Source organism: Lissotriton vulgaris, chromosome 3_1 (genome assembly GCF_964263255.1).
Source record: "Lissotriton vulgaris chromosome 3_1, aLisVul1.2, whole genome shotgun sequence".
Classification (NCBI taxonomy): Eukaryota; Metazoa; Chordata; class Amphibia; order Caudata; family Salamandridae; genus Lissotriton; species Lissotriton vulgaris.
The window spans coordinates 1428986266-1429009297 of NC_141689.1; the positions used below are offsets into that span (position 1 = coordinate 1428986266).

The 23032-nt window shown below is 49.1% G+C and overlaps 1 protein-coding gene across 2 annotated transcripts in view; it reads left to right on the forward strand.

Annotated features, from left to right (window-relative positions):
• The window catches only part of CENPC (centromere protein C), a 1111772-nt gene that overhangs the window by 920161 nt on the left and 168579 nt on the right, over positions 1-23032 (forward strand). For both annotated transcript variants that reach the window (XM_086961919.1, XM_086961921.1), the window contains one exon: positions 9025-9126. In XM_086961919.1, coding sequence (XP_086818045.1) covers positions 9025-9126 — 102 coding nt within the window. The remainder of the gene's footprint in view (positions 1-9024; positions 9127-23032) is intronic.

The following is a 23032-nucleotide window of genomic DNA, read 5'->3' on the forward strand; positions in this document are numbered from 1 at the left end:
TGGCCATGAGGGCACTGTCTCCTCCGACGGGGCCTGCGGCGCCTTCGGGCCCTGTGGCCCCGTCCGAGGGCCCTAGCGGATCGGGTGCCCCTGCCTCGACGCCGCCGGGTGCTTCGGCTCCGGTGCCGCCGACGGCTCCGGCCCCGGCGCCGCAGGGGCCTTCAGGATCGACGCCGGCTGGCCAGCCGACCTCTCCGGCGCCGATTCCATCGGGGTTGCCCCCGACGCCGTCCCCGCGCGGCGCCGGCTCCAGGCGGCGCCGTCCCCATACCCTCTCCGACTCCGGACACGGAGTCGGACCGGCGTCGACGCCGATGGGGCCTGTGAACGCCGGGGAGCCGGTCTACATTGTTGATCCTGAATACGATGAGGATGTAGATTACGGAGAGGATTGGGAGGGGTCTGAGGACCCTCTGACACGCGAGTGTCAGTACAATGTGGACTCGACGGGTGACTTGGGTGACGCCAGTGGTCTAGATGAATCCCCTAACCCTGACTTTGTCTCGCCTCCTACTGTGGCTTCGGAGGAGGGGGCAGCTTATTCAGTGGTATTGATGAGGGCTGCCAAGGCCTTACACCTTGAGCTCCCCGTCGCGGCCGTGAGGGCTAACATCCTCACTGAGGTCCTCAAACCGCAGTCATGCCCACAGGAGCCACTGCTGCCGTTCAACGAGGCCTTGACTGACGTTCTGTTGGGCACGTGGTCCAGGCCCGCTTCAGGTTCGCCTGTTGATAGGAAGTGGCCAGACGCCACAGTCCGTGTACGGATGACCCCAAGTTCCTGTCCACCCATCCCACCCCTGAGAGTCTGGTGATCCAGGGCTCGACTTCCCAAACCGCATTCCCGTCGGCCCCGCCCGACAGGGAATCTAAGAGGTACGACCAGTATGGAAAAAAGGTCTTGCAACACAGCGTGCCTCTTGGGCCGCTACACCCACTCTCTGTGGGATACGGTCGCAGACTTGCTGCCAGAATGACCGCCGGAGGTACGGGCAAAACTCGGCAAAGCTATGATTGAAGGCTGAGACGCAGCAAAATACTCCATCAGGTGTGGTCTTGATACGACCGACTCGCTGGGCAGAGCGATGTCCACGACAAGTCCTTGGGTCTCTCGACCCAGCGCCAGCAAACGGGTTTGTTTCGCTCCTTTCGTGGCCAAGGAAGGGGCGGTCCCACACGTGCTGCCAGCCACGCGCCGCAACAAAATTATCAACGCAGTGGCGGCCGTGGAAACCGCTGTGGAGGCGGTCGGGGGCAACGGCGAGGTCAGACCACACCTCCCCCCGCAGCATCCGCCTCAAAGTCCTCCTAGTCCGTGCTTTCAGGCCCATGTGACGCCAGTGGGTGGCAGGGTTCGCCATCACCACTCCCGCTGGTGCACCATCACCTCGGACAGGTGGGTGCTGCAGATCGTCCGAAGGGGCTACTCCCTCCCCTTCGAGACCAATCCTCCAGCCATGCCACCGCCGAACCACCGTGTGTCAGGGGACCACTTGACACTTCTGCAGGAGGAAGTTACGGCCCTCCTGGCCAAGGGGGCCATCGAGCGCGTTCCTGGGCCAGAAGTAGGACGTGGTTGCTATTCCCACTACTTTCTGGTACCCAAGAAGGACAAAGGGGGCCTACGTCCTATCTTGGATCTAAGGAACGTCAACGGCTTCCTCCGGAAGGAGAAGTTCAAGATGTTGACTTTGGCTCAGGTCTTGGCTGCTCTAGACCCGCAAGACTGGATGGTAGCGTTGGACTTGCAGGATGCGTATTTTCACATCCCCGTCCTGCCGGCCCACCGGCGTTACCTGCGGTTTACGGTAGGGCACGAGCACTTTCAGTTTATCGTGCTCCCCTTCGGCCTTACAAGCGCCCCACGGGTGTTCATGAAGGTGATGGCGGTGGTCGCAGCCCATCTGCACAGGTTGGGGGTTTCAGTCTTCCCCTACCTAGACGACTGGTTGTTGAAGGCGGGCTCGCCCCAGACAGTCGTCCACAACCTTCAGATGACGGCAGACCTCCTGCACGAGCTGGGGTTTTCCATCAACGTGCCGAAATCACACCTGTGTCCCTCTCAAAAGCTCCTTTTCATCGGAGCGGTTCTCGACTTGGCGCAGTTCCGGGTTTATCCTCCGGAATGGCGGGTCCAGGATATACAGGCTTTGATTCCTATCTTTCAGCCGTTATCCCGGGTTTCGGTCAGGTTGACGCTGCGGCTGCTGGGGCTGATGGCTTCCTGCATCCTTCTGGTGCATCACGCCCGGTGGCGGATGCGGGCTCTGCAGTGGGACCTGAAGTTTCAGTGGGCCCAGCATCAGGGCAACTTGTCCGACCATGTCTTGATCTCGGAGGGCACTGCGAGACAACTGCAGTGGTGGCTTACGGACCGCGATTGGGTCAGAGGCAGATCCCTCTCTCTTCCCCAACCGGAGCACGTTGTTGTGACGGACGCGTCCCTCCAGGGCTGGGGAGGCCACTTGGGAGAGGCGGAGATCAGAGGCATCTGGTCTCCGGCGGAGGCCCGGCTCCATATAAACCTGTTGGAGCTACGGGCGATTTGTCTAGCACTGAAAGCATTCCTCCCCTTTGTCAGCGGGAGTGTAGTGCAAGTGTTCACGGACAACACCACCGCCATGTGGTACTGCAACAAACAGGGCAGGGTGGGGTCGTGGACCCTTGGCTGGAACATCAGGGCGTGACTCTGATGGTTCAACACCTGGCAGGTTCCCTGAACGCCAGGGCGGACGAACTCAGCCGTCGGTGCTTGATGGATCACGAATGGCGTCTGAACTCGGATGTGGTGCAAGGCCTCTTTCTGTGATGGGGAGAGCCTTGGTTAGATCTATTCGCCACAGAAGAGAACGCGCAATGTCATCAGTTCTGCGCGTTGGAGTTTCCAAGACGGCACTCGCACGGCGACGCCTTTCGGCGCGAGTGGAGTTGCGGTCTGTTATACGCCTTTCAGCCTATACCACTTCTGCCCAGAGTGCTGAAGAAGATCAGGCGCGACCGGGCCCAAGTCATCCTTGTGGCTCCGGACTGGGCTCGAAGGTACTGGTATCCCGAGCTACTCAGCATGTCAGTCGGTCCCCCGATCCGCCTGCCCCTTCAGGAGGACCTTCTGTCGCAGCAGCAGGGGACGGTCCTCCACCCGAACCTGTCCAGCCTCCACCTCCATGCGTGGAGATTGAGCGGCGACAGTTGAGGCCATTTGACTTGCCTCCTGAAGTCTGTGATGTGATTCTGGCAGCCAGGCGTCCCTCCACTAAGTCGGTATATGCCTGCCGGTGGAACAGATTTGTGGCATGGTGCACAGCAAAGGCTGTGGGCCCTCTTTCTGCCCCTCTTTCCGAGGTTCTCCTCTTTCTTCTCTCTCTTGCCCAGCGGGGCTCTGCTCTGGGCACTATCAAGGGCTACCTTTCTGCCCTTTCGGCCTTTTTGAGGCTGCCTTATCAACCTTCTTTGTTCAAGTCCCCTATTGTAACAAGATTCTTGAAGGGCATCACACACATGTATCCACCTGTTCCGTTTGTGATGCTTCAGTGGGACTTGAACCTGGTTCTAACCTTCTTGATGTGTGCTCCCTTTGAGCCACCTCATTCCTGTCCTCTCCGTCTCCTGACTTTAAAGACGGCCTTCCTGGTTGCCATCACCTCTGCCAGGAGAGTGAGTGAGCTCCAGGCTCTTTCTGTCAAACCTCCTTTCATGTCCATTCATCCAGACAAGGTGGTTCTGAGAACTAGACCTTCTTTCCTGCCCAAAGTAGTCTCTGCTTTTCACATCGGGCAGTCTATCACCTTACCCTCCTTCTTCCCGCCTCCGCATCCTTCAAAGGATGAAGAGCGGCTCCATCGTCTGGACCCAAAACGTGCGCTCTCATTTTATATGGTTCGCACACGCCAGTTCCGGGTGGATGACCAACTGTTTGTTGGCTACGTGGGTGCGAAGAAGGGACGGGCGGTGCATAAAAGGACCATCTCTCGGTGGGTCGTTCTGTGCATCAAAGCGTGCTGCTCTTTGGCTCGGAAGGAGCCTCCTGTTGGGCTGAGGGCCCATTTCACTCGGGCCACGGCGGCTACTACTGCCCTGGGCCGGGGAGTCCCCTTGCAGGACATTTGCCAGGCGGCTACGTGGGCCTCGCTGCACACATTTGCGAGGCACTACTGCCTGGACAGTCAAGTCCGGAGGGTTGGCTTCTTTGGCCGTTCTGTCCTCCAGGACTTTCTGGTGTAAGATTGTATTGGTTCGCAGACCCACCACCGGGGATGGTATTGCTGGGGTATCTATTCTAAGGTAAGGAATCTAATACTAACCTGTTTCTTTCAGATGAACAAGTTACTTACCTTCGGTAACGATATATCTGTAAGAAACAGTAGTTAGTATTAGATTCCTTACCGCCCCACCCATCCTCCCCGTTCTGCGAACTGATACATAGGGTTAAGGACATCCCTTTCAGGGCCCTAGTTTCAAATGGCACCAGTGTTGGTTCTTACATGGCTCTGCGTGTTCTGGCGCGGAAAAGCTGTGTACAAAGAACTGACGTCAGCGCTCGGAGGCGGCGTCTATATACTCCAGCGACGTCATCACGACGCCAACGACGGACGCAGAGCCGCAGTGGACGCCTGCAGACGACGCCTACCTACGCGCAGGGGTACTGCTACGCAAATGTTTCCGGATCCAGACTGACGCCTGGGGATATTCTAAGGTAAGGAATCTAATACTAACTACTGTTTCTAACAGATATTTTGTTACCGAAGGTAAGTAACTTGTTCGTCGGGCTCGCCCCAGACGGTTGTCTTCCACCTCCATACTACGGCCGATCTCCTGCACTCGCTGAGGTTCTCCATCAATGTGCCGAAGTCACACCTGAGTCCCTCTCAGAAGCTCCTCTTCATCGGAGCGGTTCTGGACTCGGCTCAGTTTCGGGTTTATCCTCCTGAGCAGCGGGTTTGGGATATTCAGGCTCTGATTCCGATCTTTCAACCTTTATCCAGAGTTTCGGTCAGGCTGACGCTGCGGCTCCTGGGGCTGATGGCCTCCTACTTGTACATCACGCCAGGTGGAGGATGCGGGCTCTGCAGTGGGACCTGAAGTTCCAGTGGACACAGCATCAAGGCAACCTGTCCGACCACGTCCTGATCTCAGAGGGCACTGCGAATCAGCTGCAGTGGTGTCTCACGGACCGCGATTGGGTCAGTGGCAGATCCCTCTCCCTTCCCCAACCGGAGCACACAGTGGTGACGGATGGATCCCTCCTGGGATGTGGGGGGGCACATGGGAGAGGCAGAGATCAGGGGCCTCTGGTCTCCAGCGGAGTCCCGGCTCCATATCAACCTTCTGGATCTGCGGGCTATCCGGCTTGCACTGAAGGCATTCCTTCTGTCCCGGGAAGTTAAGGTCAGGTGTTCACGGACAACACCACCGCCATGTGGTACTGCAACAAACGGGGCGGGTGGGGTCGTGGACCCTTTGTCAGGAGGCCCTGCACCTCTGGACATGACTGGAACACCAGGGCATCACCCTGGTGGTTCAACACCTGGCAGGTTCCCTGAACGCCAGGGCGGACAAACTCAGCCGCCGGTGCATGATGGATCACGAATGGTGTCTGAACTGACGTGGCGCAAGGTCTCTTTCACCAGTGGGGAAAGCCTTGGTAAGATGTATTCGCCACTGAAGAGAATGCGCAATGTCATCAGTTCTGCGCGTTGGAATTTTCATGGCGGCACTCGCTCAGCGACGCTTTTCGTCGCTAGTGGAGTTGCGATCTGTTGTACGCCTTTCTGCCTATACCATTTATGCCCAGAGTGCTGAAGAAGATCTGGCACGACCGGGCCCAAGTCATCCTTGTTGCTCCAGATTTGGCACGAAGACACTGATATCCCGAGCCTCCCCGATTTGTCTGCCTCTTCAGGAGGACCTTCTGTCGCAGCAGCAGGGGACGGTCCTCCACCCGGACCTACCCAGTCTCCACCTGCATGCTTGGAGATGGAGCGGAGACAGTTGAGGCCATTTGACTTTCCTCCTGAAGTCTGTGATGTCATTCTGGCAGCCAGGCGTCCCTCCACAAAAACGGTATACTCCTGCAGGTGGAACAAATTTGTGGCATGGTGCACAGCAAAGGCTGTGGATCCACTCTCTGCCCCTCTTTCAGAGGTTCTCATCTTTCTTCTTTCTCTTGCCCATCAGGGCTCTGCTCTGGGCACTATCAAAGGCTATCTCTCGGCCATTTCAGCCTTCTTGAGGCTTCCTGATCAGCCTTCTCTTTTCAAGTCCCCTGTTGTAAATAGGTTCTTGAAAGGCATCACACACATGTTTCCTCCTGTTCCTGTCATGATGCCTCAGTGGGACTTGAACCTGGTTCTTACTTATCTGATGTGCGCTCCCTTTGAGCTACATTCATAATTGCCCTCTTCGTCTTCTGACTCTCAAAACTGCTTTCCTGGGTGCCATCACCTCTGCCGGAAGAGTGAGTGAGCTCCAGGCTCTTTCATCTAAGCCTCCTTTCCTCTCAGTCCATCCGGACAAGGTTATTCTGAGGACTTGTCCTTCCTTACTGCCCAAGGTGGTCACTGCCTTACACATCGGCCAGTCCATCCCTCGTAAGAGCAAGAAAAGCTCCCCTGTCTGGGCCCAAAATGTGCGCTCTCCTTTTACCTCAACCGCACACAACAGTTCCAGGTGGACTACCAACTCTTTGTTGGCCACGTGGGCGCTAAGAAGGGACTGGCGGTGCACAAGCGGACCTTCTCTCGGTGGGTCGTTTTGATCATCAAGGTCTTTTATTCCTTGGCTAAAAAGGAGCCTCCTGTGGGGCTGCGAGCCCATTCCACTCGGGCTACGCCGGCTACTACTGCCGTGGGTCGGGGATTCCCTTTGCAGGACATTTGTCAGGCAGCTACGTGGGCTTCGCTGCACACGTTTGCCAAGCACTACTGCCTGGACAGTCAGGTCTGGAGAGATGGCTTTTTTGGTCGTTCCGTTCTCCAGGACTTCCTGGTGTGATCTTGGTTCGCAGACCCACCACCGGGGTTGGTATTGCTGTGGTATCTATTCTAAGGTAAGGAATCTTAACTAACGTGTTTCTTTCAGATGAACAAGTTACTTACCTTCAGCAACGATATATCTGTAAGAAACATTAGTTAGTTAGATTCCTTACTGCCCCACCCATCCCCCCCGTTCTGCGAACCAATATCTAGGGTTAAGGTATCTCCCTTTGAGGGCCCTAGTTTCATGGCAACAGTGTTAGTTTCTTGCATGGCTCTACGTTCCTTGCGCGGAAAGCTATGTACATAACTGACATCAGCGTGCAAGGGCGGCATCTAAGTACTCCGACGATGTAATTCCGGCGATCACGACGACGAACGCGGAGCCTCAGACGACGCCCACCGAAGCGCAGAGGTACTGCTGACGAAAACTTTCCAGATCCACTCTGACGCCTGGGGATATTCTAAGGTAAGGAATCTAACTAACCAATGTTTCTTACAGATATATTTTTACCGAAGGTAAGTAACTTGTTCATATGTATTACTAATCATACTTAAAAACGGGCCTGACACAGCTTGAGTCGCTTTGCAGCAAGGTTTTAATGCCACCACTTAGCACATCAAAATTATGCGGTTTCTCAATCTCAGCACTGGGCAGACGCTTTTATGTGAATACCTTCCTCAATGCCAGTTTTGTGCTTGATAGTCCAAAACTGAGTTTATTGCGGGGTTTGCGAAATACTTGAAAGAGGAGTCCCATTGGATCACTGGTGTAAACAAAGAGAGAGGACAGGGAAAATCCCACAAGTAAGTACTTTCCTCTCTTGCTTTTCTCCAAGGCTCCTACCCTTCAGCCACATGCGCTGATCCTGCCAAGGATACAAGACAGTCCAAATCCACAAGCTTAGTACAATGACCAGCCAGTGCACATGATAATGCCCTGACAACGTCAGCCATTGTGCTGCCAGTTCCTTTCACCTGCAGGATCAATGGCGGGTTTTCTCACTGCGGACCAACTCATATTATTTAAGATAGTTATTTTATCTTTGATTCTTGTCACATTGTATATTTATTCATAAGGCATACAGTGGTGACTTTGCCTATTCACTATGGTTAAAAAAATGGTACTGCTAACTACTCGGATTCAAGTATGTGAATCTATGAAAGATTCAATACTGGAGAAAAAACAAGTTACTTACCTGTACACTGTGGTTCTCCAGAATTGATATCTTTCATAGATTCACATGTGGCCCTCCCACCTCCCCGTTTAGGCTTGCCTCTGCTTACCTCTGTGATTATTATCCCAAACAAACATGTGCGTGACATCTGAAGTATGGTTGCTCTGCTGGGGAAATGAGGTCTAGGGCTTGTCTCTGATTGTTCAAAGTTTAGACCTACATAAAGATGCTGATGGACGTCAAAGTTTTCCTTTTTTTTTGTGGATGTTTTCTAATGTACTTCGCTAGTACTGCTTATCTAACTACCGTGAGACTCCCACCATGACCGCGGGGAGGATTCAAGCATGTGAATCTATGAAAGAAATCAATACTGGAGAACCACAGTGTACAGAAAAGTAACTTTTTTTTTTATTCCTACCATAAGTGTAATCACACGTTTTTTCCTTCCACCAAATCACTTTTTCCACCTCCTTCTTGTTTTTGCCATCTTTATTCTGATTGCATTCTGTTGAGGAAACGTTTGAGCAAAAAGAAAATTGATCACAAGCTAGTTGGGCAAACATGAGTCCGGGAGGAATGCTTGTGAAGTTATCATGTTATGGTTTGTGCAGAAATCCATCCCAGTATAAGATGTCAAGATGCCAGTGATGTTTTTTTAAACAAATACGTTTTAGGGTTTTCATTGTTATGAGGCAAGTGCACATTTTAAGATTGTTTTCAGTTGTGCTACATGCATGCGAACACATTTAGTTTTGCCAAACAAAATTGTAGAATTTTTCTTAACATAAGATGTTTATCTCTGTACGTGAAATTAATGTTGGTCCTGTAAGTGCTTAACTTTACTTGTTCATTTTCGGTTTTACTGTGACTTGCAGGAGGCTTTGTGGTTGATGGTATACTCTCTCCAGAATACAAAGAGAATGTTCATCGCAGAGTTAAAGGAAAAACAAAAAGACCTCGGCAAGGGGAAATGGAAGGTACTTTTCTATTTGAAAAAATTGCAATTTTATTTATACAGAAATATGAAAATATTGCTAAAGTATGAGTTACAAATGGAAAAGAAAACATCCACTGGAAAGTGTAGAAGCACAGACATGCGACCTCCTCAATACACATTTGAAGTTTAAATTAAATGTGAATTGGAAATATACAGTGCAGTATTCTTTTTATCTTTCTCATTCTATTCTCCATAAATGGTGTCACATCCTGAAACGCCTTTCAACTTCAGCAAGGGATAATAGTAAAGAAACAATGTCTTGTTGCCCCTGTTCTGCTGATGCCTTGTCTGGCTATACTTCCAGTTATTAAGATACTCAAGGAATGTAAATCAAGCTTGAACTATGCCAGGGACACCAAATATGATGAGGACTTTGCATTTCTAAACTTATGTTTTTTGCTTTTCGACTCCAAATGGGAATTTGCTTGCTTTTGGTGCTATATAAATGTATGGACTTGGATCTTCCACTCGTCTTCCAAACAGTTGGGGAGAACCCTGAAACATTTGAATAACATTGTACAACTTTCTTTGTGCTCTGGTAACAGTGAACATTGTACGTAGAAGCACACAGCAATGGATTTAAACTCTAAGAACAGCTTCTTCAAAACTCATTTAACAAAGGGCCCTAGCATGCAGGAAAACTACCAATTCCCTTTTTTTTGCTTTTTTAAAATTGTCTTTATTAAATTTCAGTTGGCAACAAGCAATAAACAGTTCCATATTATAAAAAATCACATCACCAATCACACTGAATAGATGTCATTACAGAGTTGGGTAGTCATCACATGTAGATAGTGAACAGCATGACATAGGGGTTTGGGAGCATAGGTGAACGTGGACCCAGACCTAGGATAACTACCAATATTTGTGTTGAATAGAAACGTCAGTCGGTGGCATCCTGTCCAAGAGAGTGGAGATATGCATGGAAAGGCAGCTAAATATCTCTGGGACGTCTAGCCGTTGGAGGCAGGCATAGACTTCGGCAACACTCTCACATCCATTCATGCTCCCAAGCCACTCAGAGGGGGTGGGCGGCCTGGCACTTCCCTAATGCAATTAAATTTCCCTTTTATCCAACAATAGTGCCAGGGAAGCGAGGCAGCGAGGAGCAGGGAACATTTTGAGCATATCCCAGGTGTGCCACTAGCCGGTAAGGTGATAATTCAATGTCACTCATGGCCGATGTGTGTTCAAATACTGCAATCCAGTAGGAGGTCACCACTGCCCATGTCCAGGTTAGATGTGTGAAGGCTGCCCCCGGAGCATGGCTTCAGACATCGATCAGATCTGGTGTGGTCAAATGTGACTATATTGAGTGGAGAGAGGTAGCATTGAGGTATACAATTAAAATGTAAAAGCTTTGGGGGCATGGCTTGCAGCCGAGGCGAATGGTCGCACTCTGAGGCGGCTCCTCGGCCCTCGCTGCCATGCTATCACTAATCCTGCGCTAGTGCCAATTTAAATCCCAGGACCAACAAATACATGAAGCGCTGACCTCCTGGGTACCCTCACTCGGCCCCTGGTGCCCGCTGAAACCTCCTACACGCCGGACTGTGATCCCGGAGCACGGCCCTCCTCCGATCCCAAGATGGCGGCTGCAGACGCCCGACACACCGCTCCAGCTGCCGAGGCCATTCCAGACGCAGTGGGACTCTAAATCCCACCACACTGTGCCGCCGAGTCTTTTCCAGGAGATTCTCCAGCACCACCGCTTGCTTGCGCTGCACTGGACCCCCCAGGTGCTGTACAGCGAGGCGAACAGCGGGCCCCCCAGCCGCCCGGCGGCGGCGCCTACGCGAGTCCTCTGCTTTGGGCCTACAGCGGGGGACTACTCAGCAACCTCTAGTTACGTTCGGCTCTTGGCCGCTCTGCTGCACGGGAATAGTATATATGGCCCCACCAGACCGCCCACCTCCCCCCCTGCCTAATCCAGTGACTGCACCGGCGGGGGGGCTTCTAGGGCCCTCGTGAATCTAGCGGAGGACGAGTCCGCCCATTTCCCTGGGCTCCACTCTGGAGCGCCGTGTACGACACTCACCCCTCCACCTGGGTGACTTCGAAGTTGATCTCTGGGCCCACCCTCACTGTTGGGGACGTCTGGAGGACGGGGGGCCCCCGCATTGAAGTAATTAACCCTCCCAGGACTCTCAATACTGCCCCCGGGTAGAGACCAGGAACACACTGTGCAATACTCTAGATCAAGCTAGATGATGCGGCCATCCTGACTGAGAGTGGTATTCCTGACCCCCACACTCCGCCTGCGAGCTGCTGCTTGTCTTCGCCTCCTGGTGCCCTGTGAACTTTTGACTTCTCCTAGGACGAGGATCCCAGACGACACGGGGTGAGCTTTCCCCACTCCCTTCTATGCTTGACGGGGGGCCTCCTTCAGCAGGTGCGCCCCTCAGATCTTCGCCAGTCCCACCGCCTACAGGACCTGCACTTCGCAGTGGCCTCCAGTAAGGGAAATAGACCCCCCAATCAAAGACAAATCAACAAGTTGTCGTGGGGCTCCAAGGGCGAACCAAAAGACGCTGTCCCGGATGCTATACCCAAAACTGCGACTCCCCCACGCAAACAAGGCCCCCCACCCTGGATGATGTCATGGAGGCGATCGCTGGAGTCCCCTCGTCATTGGAGACCTGCATTGACTCTGTGAATATAGAAATGACGCTGTTGCGCCCAAATCTTCGTAAAATGGATACCAAAGTTAAGGATATCGAAGTCAAGCCCCTGGCACTCGTTGACGATACCTCCACTCTACAACAGCAAGTAACCCAACTTCAGACTACAACAGCAAGTAACCCAACTTCAGAAACAACAGCACGAAATGGAGATGCTCTTGGACGATTATGAAGGGCGCGCGAGGCGCAGTAATCTCCGCATCCTGGGTGTTCCGGAGCGCCCCCGCTCTATCGTTGCCCGGGTATTTAACTTTAGTGACCGAGATGTCATCCTCCAGACGGCACGCGCGGGACCGCCACTGCGAAATGACAATGCGCAGATCATGATCTTCCCGGACTTCACCATGAAAGTGCAAGCTCGACGACGCAGCTTCCTGGAGGTGAAGAAGGCGCTCCGTGCGCAGTTCATCAAATACTCACTGCTGTTTCCCGCGAAACTGCGCATTGAATCGGAAGGCAAGACCTGTTTCTTTGAGTCCCCAGCTGAGGTGTGGGACTGGCTTGAGGGGTGGCGTCAATCCGCGTCTACCCAGAATCGTCCCAGGAAATCCGTGGACCGCTCTGATGCTGAGATACTACCTGAAAGTCAGGACCTGTTTACAGACAACCTTCAGGGTGAACAGTGACCCATGGGCTTAAGACCAATATAGCAACTGGAACACCGTTGTCCTAGACAGTCTACACCCGCGACGCCTGTTGCGTTGCCCTATTCACCACGAGTTTCCCTGCTGGCTCCCTCGGCGAGGATCCACACCTCCATTGGTCCGCTACGACGCCTATACTGTTGGGGCTGTCCACGCTGACCAGGGCCACACCTGACTGCTGAACTCTGATCTCCATGGGCGTATCCTCCTTCATGCTTTGAACTTACGGATGTCCCTCCGACCTATCGCTCTGCGCCCAACCCTGTACTCTGGTGTCCCTCCTCTCCGGATGGTCTCCATTTCACAGTCTGCAGCCCTTCCTGATCCATATATATCCTTTTGGTCATGGCATAAATGTGCATGTTGTTCTAATTGTCGTTTTTAACTGGCCTGTAAATGGTATTATTCCTTTGGATCGCTCTAGGGCATGCCGGATTACCTCACCCAGTACTCCTATGGTGGGGATAGCTCCTTGTCCTTTGGGGGAACTCTCGGGCGTGAAAGAATGATGTACACTAGGCCTGGCAGGGGAGAGTGGCACTGCAAACTCTGGTCATCCTCGTCCTGGTAGTTACTAAGTACTGTCTTTCTACAGGGGGCGTCATCTCGCAACATTGTCAATTGCCTGAACTGATGGGCTTGGGGCCCTAGGAGTGGGGCCGACCTGGGCTTAATATGTTAAATAATTTTTACTATGTGAATGCTATTACTGACGTAAGTTGTTTCTAACCGCACTAGACGCTACTATCCTATCAATTGATGGCGGGGGCACCCACGGCTCTCTACGCACCTCGTTCATGTTTGGGAGGGCGACAGGCACTCTGCCTAGTTGGGGAGTGGATAGTTTCAAGTCTGCGGGCAGGGGGGCAGGGAGGGGGATTGAAGGGGAGGGATTGGGAAGGGGGGAGGGCTCAGGGGAGACAGGGGTTGTTGGGAAATTTGCTCAGACAATGTTAATGTTTTTGGTTTTGTTTCTGTTTCCGTTTTGGTTCACACATTGCAGAGAATTCTTGACCATGGAACATGCTACCCAGCGAAACGCACCCTCACATAACATCTATTGCGACTTCCCAGACACGAGCCCAGCTACACTACACCGTATGCCTCCGCAGAACACCCATTGCTCAACGTCTGGATACAATAGGCCTCTCTGGTACTCCACCACATGCCCCTCCTTGGCCGTCCTTTGCTACAAGATATACTCGATGCCCCAAAAGCCACTGATCCGTGCACAATCTCCGTTCTTTAAGCCGCCATGACACCCCCACTGACGACGTCTCTCTCCATCATGACGTGGAATGTTAACAGCCTAGGCAACAGAATAAAAAGAGGGATAGTCATGCAATATCTCAAACGCCACACTCCAGACCTGATTCTCCTCCAGGAAACGCACTTAATGGGCAACGCGTGCCAAGCTTTACACCAGGGAGGCTATAAACTACTCATACACGCAGGCTTCACCTCTGGATCCAGAGGGACCGGAATCCTGATTAGAAAGAATGTGGCGCTGACGTGTACAAAAACATGGGCTGACCCTCTGGGTCGCTTCGCGGTCTTAGAGGCCACCTGGGAAGGCAAACCGTTGAATGTCATTTCAGTCTACATCCCTCCGACCTTGGGCACAGCTGCTCTGCAGGCCCTAAAGCGCCTAATGTTAGATCTCCCACAAGGACCCTTGCTTATCGGAGCCGATTTCAATATGACAATGAATGACGCCCACGACACGGCACCCCCAGCGTACTTCACACAATCCGAGCTCAGACCTATTTGACTTCACACAGAAAATGGGGCTTGAAGACCTATGGCGCCTGTCCCACCCGACTACTTCCTACTTCACACACTACTCCAACGCCCACAACAGCAGCTCTCGTATAGATTTCCTGTTCTCTCCTACCACTGATCTGGAGTTTTTTTGCCACCCTGATGGGCTCCCTAAGGGAATCTCTGACCACTCCCCACTCACTGTGGAGTTCACACACTACCGCCAGAGGGCGCGCGGCCCCATAATCATAACGCCCTGGCTCCTAAAAATCCCTTAAATGTGAGTCCAAGGAAACCCGGGTTAAGCTCTGCACAGCTTAACGGCACTCAGGCCTAAATGTCATAAACAAACCTTTCACAAATTGTAAACTAAAGTTTTTTTACTTCAATAATTTCACAAGAAACAAAATGTAATGAATAATCCAAATAAAAATTGCAAACTAGTACATTTCAAAAATCTAATCTAATGAGTTTCACAATATAAGGAATTGAGACACATATTGTTTAAATTAACATCCCAAAAAAACGTTCATCAACAACCCAATGCATTTCGGGTTCACTCTGAACCCTTCATCAGGGGTATAAATATTCAAAAAAAAACAAATGTTAATCCAATTCAAAGTCTTGGGAGTCAGTCAGGTTGCGAATCTACAAAAAAATACAGTTGCCTCAGTTATAGCAATAATGGATTACAATGCAAATAGTAATCCGCAATAATCATGTAGCTGTAGGTATTTACATTCTCAAAAACGACACCAACAGAGGAAAACTAGCAATAGAAAAGATTGTGAAGAGAAATGAAATCAGAAACATAGTGCGCCTAAACCATGTGTCTTGAAGTAAGCCCTGTGTCAGCAGATAAGAACAAATGAGAAGGACCGAAGGCAGGTAGTGGCATGAAACTGTGTCGATAATAGATAGTGTTTCTATAACAAAAAATAAAAAGATGCTAAAAATAAAAATGTTGTTGTACAAATGAAACCACCTACTTAAAGGTCACTCTCAAACTTAAGTACAACATGCCCCTATTCGCAGCAAAACATCAAAAGGGGTTCAAGATGTAGCCAGAAGTCATTCCACGGTGGACCTCGTGGGTCACTAGAATGAGAGATACGTAACTTAATGAAATCTACATGGTACAACGAGCCAAGTTCTCAAGTTTAATATTGGGACCATGTCTCCATCTTACCTCGATGTGAATAATAATCGCCCCCTCTGTACTCTCAAGGTATGTCTCTAAAGTAGATCTAAAACGAACATGAATGTGCTCAGTATAAGTATGGGTACATGAGCCTATTTAGTAAAACGTAACCGCAACAGAAACTAAATCACCCGTACCTCCTAAAGCAAAACGCCGTCCTTAAACGGGTCTCTGCTGCTCCTGATGTATGTACGGCAAGCGGTAAACAGCCGCCATAAGTAATACCAGGTGAGGCAAAGGGTCAAGTCTGATTTGCATATGGCTGGGCCCAAACTGGGGTGGCATAGTGGGCAAAAGTGCAATGAATTTAACTCAGATCTCTTGACTGGGGAGAATGTTTGAATCATTCAGCATTCTGTCCACCATTTGTTGCAGTTACATTTTTTTCCCTAAGTGGGTTGGGTATGCCCAGACATGGGTCCATTTCTCACTGTGCCACTGGATTCCAGCTAGACTGGTTGATGAGGGGTGACATACCCCGAAACCGGTCCCAGGATGCTTGTTTTCGGTTGCTCACTGTGCCACTGGATTCAAGCTAGCCTGGCGGATGAGGGGTGACTTACCCCGAAACAGGTCTCAGTATGCTTGTTTCAGGTCTAGGGAGGATCTGGCTTGGCAGTTTGGTCTGGACTGTTCCCATGAGGCTAAGGGTCAAGACTGATTTGCCCTAAGTTGGATGGGTATGCCCAGATGTAGGTACCTAGCTCACTGTGCCACTGGATTCAAGCTAGCCTGGCTGAAGAGGGGTGACATATCCCGAAAGCGGTCCCAGGATGCTTGTTTCCGGTCGAGGGAGGATCTGGCTTGTCAGTTCGGTCTGGACTGTTCTTATGAGGCACAGAGTCAAGACTGATTTGCATATGGCTGGGTCCAAACTGGGTGGCGTAGTGGGCAAAAGAACAATGGATTTAACCCAGAGCTCTTAACTGGGGGAGAATGTTTGAGTCATTCAGCATTCCGTCCATCATTTGTTGCAGTTACACAGCCTTCAATATATGGGCATAAACCTAAGCCCACTTTCCGCCCATCTTTTTAATTGGCTCCTGTCTCCGTCCTTTGTAAATGGTGGCTTTTCATTGGTCATTAGGCTTAGTAGTCCCTCCTTAGTACCGCCTTGTTTATTCCTGTAACCTCCCAAGAGGACACCTTGTTACATGTGTTGTTACTCTGTAGGTTTTAATTATAGCCTCAGAGCACTATTCTCTTAAAGGGCTTCAGCAGGGCAAGACTGGCAGAAGTTACTTTACTCACTAGCACATCTCACATTTATATGAGACCTTTGTGATGGTCTAACATATTAAAACACCAGGCACCTTATTTTCTTTTACACATGTTACACTCCTCAGAGAAGGCAATTCCTTCGGTTCTTGCTATTTGCAGAGAAAAGTAGGAATCACGAGACAGCTCTGGCTTATTTATTATCTCTAGATAACACGGATATTATATACGCTGTTTTAATTTATGTTTTAACATTACTTTGGATACGTAGCAAATCCCACTAGGAGAGGAATATCAGAGACCAACTGTTTGGCAGTGAGTTCATTTCTTTTAAGAAGGGTATTTTCATTAGTTTGTAGAGTAGTGATAAGATCATTGGTAAACTCTAATCCTAAATATATAATGCAACATGGCTGCCAAGCCAAACCAAACCAAAGTCCCTGATTATTTCTTTGTTACCTAACTTATTAATCAGTTTCACTTATATTTTATCCTTATTAAACCTGTATCCCGAGATCTCGGAAAATCTTTTTATCAAGTCTATTAAAGCTGGTATGGCTGTGTATACATGTTCGGAGACTAGCAGGATGTCGTCCGCCTAAGCGGCTACTTTGATTATAATTCAAATTGCAGATTCCTCACTTTTAGTATAGACACTACACCTCCTAGAGGTAGACAGTTTGATGTGCGTGCTCAAATTAGAAAGTGTTGCAGTACAGAAAAGGCGAAATGATTCATGTCGGACATAAGAACACAGTAGTGCTTTCAGACTGAATGCACCAACACTCAAATCGCAGTTGGCATATGACAAAACTGGTCCTTTCCAGCCCCTTCTTTACTAATGCCATTTAAGTGCCATGGGGACTTGTGGAATGGGAAGAAGGCCATCTAATGGTTGCTTGTTGCACTGCCTCTCCTTTCTCCACTCCAGAAAGTTCCAAAAAGAGCTGAACCTTCAAGCAATGATCTTTTGTGCAATTAATGTAGAAACTCTGATCCCTCTTTGGGCTGAGACAAATGAGTTTCTCCTCTTCTTTCGAAAGGTGAGGTAGAGTAAAAACCACTGACAGAGTGCTTGATTGGCTAAAAAATAAAGGTAGTACAACACTGCCAAAGTCCTCAGTGCACCAATTTGTTCAAAAATAAAGATGTGTAGGAGATTGCGCTGAGAGGCACCAGCATTTCATTTAGGCAATGTGCCTATGCTAATGCTGTAGGAAAGACTGTTAAGCCTTAGGATTCATAAGGAGCAGCCGTGCATTGTCTCAACGGTATGAACGGAAGAAATGCCAAAAGCAGGTTCAAATCTCTCTGTGGCACAACAAACAGATTTGCAAAAACGTGAGTCAGTCCTTTAACAAAACACATCACAACATGTGATAAAAAGAGAGGGTTGATGAAGGTAGAGTATTGATACGACAGCCAGCACACAAGGCTTCAAACGTTAGCCAGCCCAGAATATAGAACGTCTTTGCAGACAGGCGTATGTTTGGAAGAATGGCATCTACCAGTTCAGATGACTTCTCAAAAGTATTCAGCGGCTGCCACTCAATATGCACAAAGGGAGGTGTAAATTGTGGAGATTCCGGTGCAAGATCCTCTTGTGTTGTAGAGACAGGAGGTTCTCTTGAAAGGGTTGCCGCATCGAAGGGCAGATACTTAGGCTCAGCAGCTCTGGGTACTATACTCTCCTTACCCAGTTCGGGGAAATTAAGTTGACTTAGACTGGTCATTCCTGTTATTTCACAGAACATGAGGAAGGAGACGTAGCTGCTGTAATGTGTAAGGGAGCACTATGACAGAATGCATCTTCTTGTGATTTTCCGGACAAAAAAACAGTATGCCCGCCGTATTTGTGGCAGTGCACATTGTAGGTAGTTGCACGATCTCCCCAGGGCATGCCCCACTGGTTGCAGATGACCCTTGGAACATCACTCTCCACCAGCCAATGCCTGATCAGCACATCCAGTGTGATATTTTGGGGCCCAGTCAGATGATTGGCTACCAGAAAAATGTTCAACTGATTCTGCCAGCTCCAGAGAATCAGAGACTGCTGGCACAAGATACAAGACCCTACTCCTTACTGCCTGTTCCAGAACCACATGGTGGTCATAGCATCTGTGAGGACCTATGCTGGTAGGAAGGCTTTCAGACCCGGACGAATCGCCCAAAACTCCAGAAATCTTATGCCGAGCTGGATCTCTGCCGGGGACCAGTGGTCGCTGATCTCTACCACTTTTAGATCATCACTCCTACAACCCAGCACTGATTTGTCAGTCACAACCATGATGTCTGGGTCGCAACGGGAGAGATGCCTCCTGCAGTTCAGGTTGGCACTAATCTGCCACCACAGAAGATTCTGACCAGTCTCCCATGAGATCTGAATGGAGTAGAAGAGGCAGGCCTGATGCCTAGTCTACTGGAACTTAGCACTGCACTGCCGCAAGGGAATACGTGCATCTCTAACATTGGAAGATTGCCTTCAACACTACCATCACTGTTATTAGTAACTCAGAGGCCGAAGAGAGGCCAAAATGGAACATAGCAAATCGTAAGTGTTCACAATCCTCTGAAAGAAATTAGTTACGCACCTGTAACTTACAGTTCTCCAACACTAGTACCTTTAATATATTCAGATACTTCAAAAATTCCCCGGCGTCAGGCTAGCAATCCCCAGTACATCAAAACAGCAGTATACAGTATAAACTGTACATAACATACATAATAGAGTGTAAAACAGCCATTGGCTTGAAACAATACTATATATTTACTAGCACATACACTTCATTAGTAAGAACCTAAACTTACGCCAATGAGGTGGAAGCTCAAGCACTCCGCCTCCCCCTAGAGGCTGCAATAGCTCAGATTTGAAAGCATAAGTGTGGAAATAAAATTGAATGAGCCTCTGACCGGGGAAGGGGGAAGGTCGTATGTGAATATACAAAATATACCAACTGGAGTTACATGTACGTAAGTAATTTCTTTTCCAACATTGGATCTTTTATATGGTCACATGATTGAATCAGAATAGCAAGCATAACACATTATAATACATTCCAAAAGCGGGTAGCAGGTTCACCTTTATCGAAACAGGTTACTCAGAATTGCCTGTCCTCCTGCTGCATTAGCTTCTGCTTCCACATCCAAGCAGTAGTACTTTGGCAACATGTGCAGGCTCTTCCAAGTGGCTGCATGCAAGATCTATTTTAAGGACACCACAGCATAAAGGGCCACCGTCTATGCCATGCTCCTGGTGGAATACGCACTCACTTTTCCTATTTTCTTCCATCATGCCCTTGGCATGATGGAAGAAAATACAGACTGAGAAACAGCAAGTTATCCCAAGCTACCAACAAGCTATGCTTCGATAGGGGATGACCTGGTATGGGCAGTCCAAAAGAGACAAATAGCTGCTCAGATGTGAGCATGCTCTTTGTTTTGTCTATGTAGACAATGAGGCTACTACACAAGTCCAATGAATGTAAAGATTTTTCTGCTCACGTAGATGGATTTTGAAAGACAGTTTGAAGAATGACAGACTAATTTAAATGAAAATCAAAAGGAACCTTGGGTGTAAACTTGGGGTTGGTCCTCAATATTACTTTGTCCTTTGCAAACCTAAGGAAAGGTTCCTTGATGGTGAATGCTTGAAGTTCTCCAACTCTCCTTGCAGATGTCATAGCCAAAAGAGGAGCAGTGTTCCCGTAAACTAATTTTAAATGTGCCTTATGTATAGGTTCAAAAGGAGGCAACAGTAATTGAATCAGTACAGTATTAAACTCTCATGAGACTGGTGGATGCTTCAGTGGTGGACAGAATTGTTTTCTTTGGGAGAACAAAAAAGAGGTTGTGCTATCAGTTCTCATAAATCTCAGAATTGCAGCCAGATCTACCCTGACTAAAGGGTATTTAAGCCCACTGTTCACCAGACCCATTATATAAGGAGGGATTTCATGAGGTTTTATTTTTACTGGATGATGGCTATTATTCCTGCACAACATACAGAAACGCTTCCACTTAGCATTGTAGGCCTTCTTGTTGACAGAGCTCAAGCTTGTATGAAAATACTATAGTCCTGTAGATCTAAATGACTAAACTCTAGGTGGTCATGTACCAAGCTACCAAGTTCAGCGACTTGGATCGTGATGGATAATCTCTTCTTGATGTCTGGATAGAATCATGGAGTGCACTTACAGAGCAATGGCTGGATGTGCTGACAACCTCAGGAGTTCGGAGTAGCAATACTGGCGTAGCCACAACGGAGCGATTGGAATCCGAGTGCAATGGTCTATTATGTCCTTCCTCAGCACCCTAGGGATCCGGGTAAAAGGCGTAGACAACTATCTTGGACCAGCTAATTGAAAGAGCATCGCCCATCATCCCTGGGTGCCAAAACCTGCTTGTGAAGCACGGGTATTTCCTGTTGATCAGCGTAGCTAACAGTTCAGTTGGGATCGGAGATTGATCATAAATGTAATCCACCTGCTTCTGTTTTAGTTACCACTTTTGACAATCCAACATTTGTCTACTGAGGGCATCTGCCTTATCGTTCTGGAAACCTGGCAAGTATTCAACAGTGATGTTGATCTTGTAAGAAATGGACACAGTCCACAGCAGCTCAGCCTCTCCTGAGAGAGATCGGAACGTGTTCCTCCTTGCTGAGCTATATAAAACTTAGATGTTGTGTTCTCCTTTCTGACATGGACTTGTTGTCCTATTAGCTTGGTGTAGGAGGCTGGCCTAGTATATGGTGCACACTTATTTAAGTGATGCTCCTTGCACTAATCTAGGCAACCCTTAAAGTGATTTTAGTGGTCTTTGATGACCATAGAAAGCTCTCAAAGTGGTAGATATGGACAGCAGCCTTCAGGCTCAACTTGAACAAGTGTTAAGGCTCTTGTTTTACCAGTTAAATAATGTAGTGTAGGTCAAACGAAAAAGAACCATTCAGTGTATACATTAAACAAAAAAGTATTTATTACACAACACTTAGTAACACATTGGTGTATCTCCTACTGGGAGATAAACACACCAATACACAACAATACTTCCATTGCAAATAGGTAAGTAGCACAAAATACAGTGGTCTCAAGGGGCAGACCGAACTATATACTATATATTAAACAAGCATTTGCAATGCAATAGGTCTCGCATTAGGAAAGTTTGAGCTATTGGAATTGTAAATGACAAATTTTTTAGTTAGGTTTTGTTTTTGAAAATAGCGAAATTAATAGCTTTGTTATTTACAATGCCAGTAGTTATCATTTTTGCAAATGTGACACATATAGCACTTGTAATGCAATATGTGTTGTATTTACGTGACTTACATGTATTGATATTACAAATAACAATGGCTTTTAATTTTTTTTCTTCATAATTAATACTTAAATAAAAGGTATTATAATTTATAATGGCAATAGCTTAAACTTTTGTAAATAACTTGTGGAGATTATGTTCTGTGTCTTTTATTCTTACAAAACTCCTAGAACAGAAGTGAAATATTAACATCTTTTTGTTACATTTGTAATAAAGCTTGAAACATTGAGAGAACATATTTGAACTAGTTGTTGAATGGTTGCACAGATTGATGTTGTGGTGGCGAATGAGTGATGCGGGGTGAGGATGTGAGAGGGTGTTTGAGGGTGAGAGGGAGGGTGAGGGTGAGTGAGGGTGGGTGAGGGTGAGAGGGGGTGAGGGTGTGTGTGTGTGTGAGGGTGAAGGGGTGTGTGGGGGTGTGTGGGGGTGAAGGGGGGTGTGAGGGTGAGGGGGGGTGTGAGGGTGAGGGTGTGTGTGAGGGTGAGGGAGTGTGTGAGGGTGAGTGAGGGAGGGTGAAGGGGGTGAGTGAGGGTGTGTGGCCGAGGAGGTGTGAGGGTGTGTGAGGATGAGTGAGGCTCTGATTGTGTGAGGGTGAGTGTGTGATGGTGTGAGGGTGAGTGAGTGTTTGATGGTGTGAGGGTGAGTGTGTGATGGTGTGAGGGTGCGGGGATGTGAGAGGGTGGGGTGATGTGAGGGTGTGTGAGGGTGAGGGGGGTGTGAGGGTGAGTGAGGGTGAGTAAGGGTGTGAGGGTGACTAGGAGAAGCTGGCAGTGTAGTTCTCCGGTTCCACACCTAGTGGCACAACATCACTGAATAAAAGAGGAATGGCAGTCCACACAAGTCAATACATCGCATAATCGGCCATCGGAAAATGTGAGAATATTCGGACGCCGCTAACGAAGAAGGAAATCTTGCACAAACATCAAGATCCAGTGTGAGGGCCCCTGGAGCCGAACTGAAACCAAATTGACACGCAGCCCTAACTGAGACACTGTGGGGTGCTACGGAGAATAGTAGCCCCTCGCAGTGCACTATGGATCCTACACCCTACTCACAATAAAGAGG